General features: G+C 42.0%; 1 protein-coding gene across 2 annotated transcripts in view; it reads left to right on the top strand.

Annotated features, from left to right (window-relative positions):
- Positions 1-840: 840 nt before the first annotated feature.
- esd (esterase D/formylglutathione hydrolase) overlaps positions 841-7,628 on the top strand; it is a 21,122-nt gene continuing 14,334 nt past the window's right edge. For both annotated transcript variants that reach the window (XM_034885207.1, XM_034885206.1), the window contains exons 1-2: positions 841-972; positions 5,893-5,966. In XM_034885207.1, coding sequence (XP_034741098.1) covers positions 5,899-5,966 — 68 coding nt within the window. In that variant the 5' untranslated portion in view covers positions 841-972; positions 5,893-5,898. The remainder of the gene's footprint in view (positions 973-5,892; positions 5,967-7,628) is intronic.

Raw genomic sequence — 7,628 nt, 5'->3', positions numbered from 1 at the left:
CACAGCCTGGTTTGACGCCCATCCAAGGATGATGTCCCATGTCCTTGCCCCTTACTCTCCTTTCCTCAACCCCATTGAAGAGTTTTTCTCAGCCTGGAGATGGAAGGTTTTTGACCATCGTCCACATGACCAATCACATCACAGCTGAACACTGCCAGGGGGTGGATAAGGCATGCAAAAAGATTCTTCCCACAATGCCTTGCCAGAGAAGATATCAGGTATGATGTGGATGAGAACATGTGACCAAATGCAAAAGACCGAGCAGATTAGAAGACTTATTTTTTATAATTATTATTCCGGTGTCCTTTCTGTTTGTATATCTTGCGGTAGCCTAATAATCAAAAACTCAATCTATGATCAATACAATACACTTTCTATGGTATAAGGGCATACCTGACACATCTAAAATAATGCAGTTTCTGTCATTTTAGCTGATGAGAGTGTTTTTCTGTCATTTTGTTATGACTGACTAAATGTTCCTGTTGGAAGAGAACATGTGTTAGTGTTTTGAATAATTATTTGATTTTGAAACATGTTTGCAGTGTTTTGTTAGACATAGTTTGTTGTGTTAGTGTATTACTGTAATTTGAAAATTCGTTTTGGAGTTTAGTTAACAATGTGTGATTTTGAGCATGAAATTAACCGTTTTGCCAATTGTGTGTTTTAGGTGTGTTGGTGCGTTAAGAGTTTAGTAAACTTGTTAAATGTATTGAAAAATCTGTCATAGCGATTCTAAAAAACTGTAATATACTATAGTTATGCATTGTTCTAATATACACCACCGCCATCTAGCGTATGAACGTACGCCATGTCTCCGACGTAGAGGGACGACGATGGAGACGTCCGTGACGTCAACACGTTCACCCTGAAGTACGTTTTTGGACTTTGTGGACGCTCTGGACTTGGCACGACAGCGGGAACGTAACAGACCAGTTGAACAAACCTATCAACCCAAAACTGCGGTTTAATAAGGTATACACCGGACACGTATGCTTCTAGTTTGTTTTTTTAACTCTGTTGCAAGTTACAAAGTGCTTTAAATATCAGCTAACACTGCACGAGCTAACTTAACTTGCTAATCCCTGCACGTCCCCATGATGGGACCCTCTACGCCAGCCTCCACACATAAAGTGAAATATTTATCCTTTCTTTGCGTATAAATTAAATACAAAAGTGGTTGTGACTATATGGGTACACCTTCTGACTTTGGAAAGATGTTTTGGGCAATTCGGCACATGAATAATGCATCTTGCCACTCGCAATTTGAATTAATAGTCGTCTTTTTATGTTCTTTACTGTGGTCGCTGCCACATACGTTAACGTCAGTTGTAGTGGTATTTTGTACACTCGGATCTCCGTGGTCAAATCAGCCGACACTCAATTTGTATTGCGCGAATTTACTAGCAAATATGGTAAATGCTTTCTAACAGCCCAGCTCGACTAGCGAACAATACACATTTGCCTACTTCCGGTTTTCAAAATAAGGTGTTAATGAAAGTACATAAAAAACAAGATTAATGGATTATATTAACCACAAGTAACAAAAAGCTTATTCTGTAACATATGAAATTTCAGGAGCTATAAAATTAATTTGCGCCATAATTCCAGGCAGGGACTGATATATTTGAGTACAGGGCATCAGGTACTACAATCACTTTGCTTGCATGGAGCAAATTAATGCTATAGGTCATAGAAGTTCATATCTTTTGTCTTCCAACAGCAGAAGTCTGGGACTTTTCTGTCAAAAATCTCCAAAATTATACAGTAGAAATGTCTGATTTTCAGTATGATTGTAGTACCTGATGCCCTTTACTCAGATATATCAGTCCCTGCCTGGAACTATGGAGCAAATTCATTTTAGAGCTCCTTAAATTTCATATATTGTTTCGTCGAACAGCAGAAGTATGGGACTTTGCTGTCAAAAATCTCCTAAATTATACAGTAAAAATGTCTGATGTTCAGTATGATTGTAGTACCTGATACCGTGTACTCAAATATAGCAGTCCCTGCCTGGAACTATGGAGCAAATTCATTTTAGAGCTCTTCGAATCTCATATTTTTTATCGTTGAACGGAAGAAGTATGGGACTTTGCTGTCAAAAATCTCCAAAATTATGCAGTAAAAATTTTTCAGTATGATGGTAGTATGTGATGCCTTGTGTTAAAATATATCAGTCACTGCCTGGAACTATGCAGCAAATTTGTTTTAGGGCTCCTCCAGTTTCACATTTTTTGTCCTTTTAGCCTAGAAATGAGGGACTTTAACTTAATAAAATCTCTATAAAACAATTAATTTCTTGATTTTTAAATATGGGTTTAGTTGCCCCTAAAATAAATAGTTGTCTAAAAATATTAATTATGAATGTTATTAACAAAGAATAACTCCAACAACACATTTCTTTCACAATTTAGTGTAATTGTATTTGTTTTGTTTAACACACAGACAAGGGTTACATATTTCTTGAGCTGAATATAATCCAAAAATCTTGTTTAAAATACTTAGTATTAACACCTTATTTTGAAAACCGGAAGTAGTTGCATGTGTGTTGTTCGCTAGTGGGGCTGCTACAATGCATTTACCACATTTGCAGGTAAAAGAGCGCACTACAAATTAAGTGTCGGCTGATTTGACCACGGAGATCCGAGTGTCGGCTGGCTTGACCGCAGTATTTTAAGGGGGCTATTTTTACATGCAGCTGTAAGGTGTCAACATGTAAATTGTGTAATATATAATACAGCCGTGCAGAATTACCTAGTGTACTTTTAACACAGGTAATGTTATCACCTAAAACAAACTGCCTTAACAAGTCTACTTATTGTCCTTAAAATCTATTTATCTGTCTGTGAAATAATGAGATAGATACAGTACAGGCCAAAAGTTTTGACACACCTTCTCATTCAAGGTTTTTCGTTTATTTTCAGGACTATTTACTTTGTAGATAATCACTGAAGGCATCAAAACTATGAATGAACATGTGTAATTATGTACTTAACAAAAAAGTATGAAATGACTGAAAACATGTCTTATATTATAGTTTATTTAAAGTATCCTCCCTTTACTCTGATTACTGCTTTGCACACTCTTGGCATTCTGTTGATGAGCTTCAAAAGGTAGTCACCTGAAATGTTTTCCCAACAGTCTTGAAGGAGTTCCCAGAATGCTCAGCACTTGTCTGCCCTTTTGCCCCGACTCTGTGGTCCAACTCTTCCCAAACCATCTTGATTGGGTTCAGGTCCGGTGACTTTGACGGTCACTCTCCTTCTTGGTCAAATAGCCCTTCCACAGCCTGGCGGTGTGTTTGGGGTCATTGTCACGTTGAAAATAAATGATGGTCCATCTAAACGCAAACCGGATGGGATATGTTGCTGCAGGATGCTGTGGTAGCCACGCTGGTTCAGTATGCCTTCAATTTGGAATAAATCCCAACATTGTCACTAGCAAAGCACCCCCACACCATCACACCTCCTCCTCCATGCCTCATGGGGGAAACCAGGCATGTAGAATCTATCTGGTCACCTTTTCTCCTTCGCACAAATACACGGCGGTTGGAACCAAAGATCTCAAATTTGGACTCATCAGACCAAAGCCCAGGTTTCCACTGGTCTAATGTCCAATCCTTGTGTTTCTTGGCCCAAACAAATCTCTTCTTCTTGTTTCCTCTCCTTAGCAGTGGTTTCCTAGCTGCTATTTGACCATGAAGGCCTGATTTGCACAAAGCTGCAGTAGGGAGTTCTGAGAAAACGTTGACTTATGGCGGTTTTCCACTGCGTGGTATCTACTCGGCTCGCCTCAGCTCTATTCACCTTTTTGGGTTTTCCATTAAGAAAAAAAAGTCCCTGGGACCTGCTACCAGGTACTTTTTTAGTACTACCCCAAAAGGTGACGTGGAAACCTGCAGACTGCTGGTTGGTGGGATCACTGCATTGGTAGCAAACAAGAGTGCGTAGTGTGTGTCGAGAACAAACGGGACATTTAAAAAAATTCTAGCCAGACACCGACATATTATCTACTCTCTGCACTATTCTCACTTTTCAACTGTTCAATATTAAGGGCTGTTAGTGGCTTTATCTCGTTTCCAATATTGCACACTGTTACTTAAAGAAAACAAGACAAGTTATCAAAGGAAAGTTTTTATTTAGCTTTTCAAGTAGCGCATCAAACCCTCCTGTACATCCCAGTCTTCTTCCTCTGCACCCTGTGACAGTGTCCCCCCCGGCTCTGCTGGCCCAGATGCATCCCAGTCGTTGTCATAAGTCTCTCCATGACTCTCATAAAGATTATAGGAAGCCCAGGAGGTCACAACCAGAGATCTCACTGGTCGGACGTCGCCCACCAGACGGTCTGCGGCGGCGATTTTGCAAGCGTTAATGCTCTGAAACACAAACAGCACACATGTTGGTGTGTAATCGTGGTTGCTAAAGTTCATGTACTTTATATAACGCTAGCGTATAGCGTTAGTAAATACTGACCGGGGCCCCTAACACATGCAAATGTTAGCTAACGTTACCAGGAAACTTAACTTACCCTTTTGTGTCGGCGAACAACAGTCATGTCGACGTCTGAACTCCGTCAGAATTCCCAATTTTTTGGAAAAATCAAACAAAACTTTTCTTCTGGCTGTGGCGAGTAGCCGACGTGCTGTTGTGAGTTGCGTTGAAAATTACATCATCACTCGGAGCTATGGTGACCAGCCACGCTAAGGCGTTACTCATTTTGCAATGGAAAACGGACGTAGAATGCGTCGAGTCGAGTATTGGCGAGTCAAGGCGAGTCGAGTCGAGCTGTTACCAGCAGTGGAAAAACTCCATTAGCCTAAAAATTTGAACAAGCACACCTTACAGGTCCCTCCCCCTTGCTCTCTGCAGCGCTACAGCCCTCCCTCTACAGCTCCCCCCCCCACACAGCTCCTGAACGCACAGGCTAGTAATCAGGGCCACCAATGCTTTCTACATCCTCATGGACAATACAGGGGATTTATTCTGAGGAGGGCATAGCTTATGTAAAAAAAAGGTTTTATTATTTTATATATTATTAAAACGTTCATGTAAAACAAAATTTGCACTTTATTATACATTACTGAATTAGCTTTTGGATCAATTTAAAACACTAAACTTTCAGTAGAAATTATGAATTAGTGAGGAAGCTCAATAAGCCAATGAATAACAACATCTTAGAGATATTTAGGTTTTATTAGCTTATGGGTAAAATAAATCAGCTTTTTTTGCAAAGTACTCCTGCACAAGGAAATACTGAACATTTTGATTTGGACTGAAAGAGGATTCCTTCACGTGCCTCTGTTTCCGGGGCAATGTCTGACCTGTTGAAGGAGCATAAAGAATTTGTGTCAGACATTTGATTTACAAATTACATCATGTTGGGGAAGAAAACGTGTATGTTAAAAAATTATCAAAAATAGAATTCTGCTTTGCCATACGTTGACAGGGACAGCACACAATGAAAGTAGTTTCACCATAGCTACATTTATTGTGATCAACAAAAAAGCATTTTGGCTTCCTAAATGTAGGTATTGAAACAATATTGCTTATACTGAGGGTGAAGGAGTTAGCAAGTAAAGTTAATCTTCACCTGCCACAACATTCCTGCCGTGCTACAAGCTAACAAGCTAACTGTTAAGACTTAGCAACAAGCTACAGAGTAAACTGAGATTTGCGCTATCAGACTGAAAGTCTCTCTGTCTGTCTTTCTCTGAGTCGTGCCTGTCTTTGTCTGTCTCTCTCTCTCTCTGTCTTTCTCTCTTTGTCTGTCTCTGTCTCTCTTTCTTTCTCTGTCAATCTGTGTCTCTCTTGCTCTGTGTCTTTCTTTCACTGTTTTTCTCTCTTTCTGTGTCCCCCGCCCCCCCGTAACTGTCTCCTTGCTCCGGTTTCTCCACAGATCAGGATGTCTCTCACACAAGTCTCCTCCAACAAGTGTGCCGGAGGCTTCCAGAAGGTTTTTGAACATGAAAGGTGAGATTTCAGCTGAACCGTAACCTTTTGTGTTGTCTTCCCGCCGACGTGCAATTTATTTATTATTATTTTAAATTAAAATGAAAACTTTCATTTTTTTCCAAGTTTTTTTTTTGTCACTTTTTCCGATGTACTTGGAGAGGCGTGATTGGGAGGAATGGCCCCCCTGATCTGGTCTGTTGTTGGACTTCTCTGCTAGTCATGGATTGTCCATAACAAACACCATGTTTCGAACAAAGGAATGCTTAGAAGTGTGCGTGGTACCAGATCACTCTAGGCCACAGATCAATGATTGATTTTATAATTGTTTCACTCGGGAGAAGACAGGGGCGGAGCTGTCAACTGATCACCATCTGCTGGAGTGTTGGGTCGGGGGATGGGGGAGGACTCTGGGCAGACCTGGTAAGCCCGAACGTGTAAAGTTTTTAGTGTGGGTAAATTGGGAACGTCTGGAGGAGGACCCTGTCCGACGGACTTTTAACTCACACCTCTGGCGGAGCTTTTTGTGCATCCCTGTGGAGGCTGGGAGCATCAAACCCGAGTGGGCAATGTTCAAAGTTTCCATGGCTGAAGCTTTGGTGGGGAGCTGTGGCCTTTGGGTCTTAAGTGCCCCAAGGGACCGTCCAGCTGAAGAAATTCTGAAAGCTCTGGGTGTTAAGGGGCTTCCACCAGGGCTGCGCTATGTCACCAATCCTGTTTATATGGACAGGTAATCGAGACGTAGTTGGGGTGGGGAGGGGTTGCAGTTCGGTAGGCTCAGGATCTCATTGCTTCTTTTTGCAGATGATGTGTTCCTTATGGCATCGTTGGCCTTTGACCTTCAGCACTCACTGGATCGGTTTGCGGCCAAGTGTGAAGCAGCTGGGATGAGAATGAGCACCTCTAAATCTGAGGCCATGGTTCTCAACAGGAAACCGATGGAGTGTCTTCTTCTGGGAGGGAATGAGTCCTTACCCCAAGTGAAGGAGTTTCAATACCTTGAGGTCTTGTTCGCGAGTCAGGGGACCATGGAGCGTCCATGGTCGGAGATTGGTCGGAGAATCGGCGCAGCAGGGGCGATGTTACATTCAGTTTATTTCAACGTTGTGACAAAAAAGAGAGCTGAGCCAGAAGGCAAAGCTCTCGATCTACCGGTCAGTGTTCGTTCCTACCCTCAACTATGGTCATGAAGGCTGTGTCATGGAAGAACGACATCCAGGGTACAAATGGCCGACATGGGTTTCCTCAGGAAGATGGCTGGCGTCTCCCTTAGAGATAGGGTGAGAAGCTTAGTCATCTGAGAGGAGCTTGGAGTAGAGCCGCTGCTCCTTCGCGTCGAAAGGAGCCAGTTGAGGTGGTTCGGGCATCTGGTAAGGACGCCTCGTGGGCGTCTCCCTAGGAAGTGGCTGGGAGGAGGCCTCGGGAAAGACCCTGGACTAGGTGGAGAGATTATATCTCCAACCTGGCCTGGGAAAGCCTCGGGATCCCCGTTTGACCTCTGTAATTGCAAACAAAGGCTACTGTACCAAATGTTAACACTGATTTTCTTAGGTGTTCAAATACTTAATAGCAGCTGTATCATACAAATAAATAGTTAAAAAAAAATATATATATATATATATATACACTCACCGGCCACTTTATTAGGTACCCCGTGCTAGTAACGGGTTGGACCCCCTTTTG

This window comes from Etheostoma cragini, chromosome 11 (genome assembly GCF_013103735.1).
Source record: "Etheostoma cragini isolate CJK2018 chromosome 11, CSU_Ecrag_1.0, whole genome shotgun sequence".
Classification (NCBI taxonomy): domain Eukaryota; kingdom Metazoa; phylum Chordata; class Actinopteri; order Perciformes; family Percidae; genus Etheostoma; species Etheostoma cragini.
Note: the sequence above shows the minus strand (reverse complement) of the source record. Positions and strands in the feature narration are given on the sequence as shown.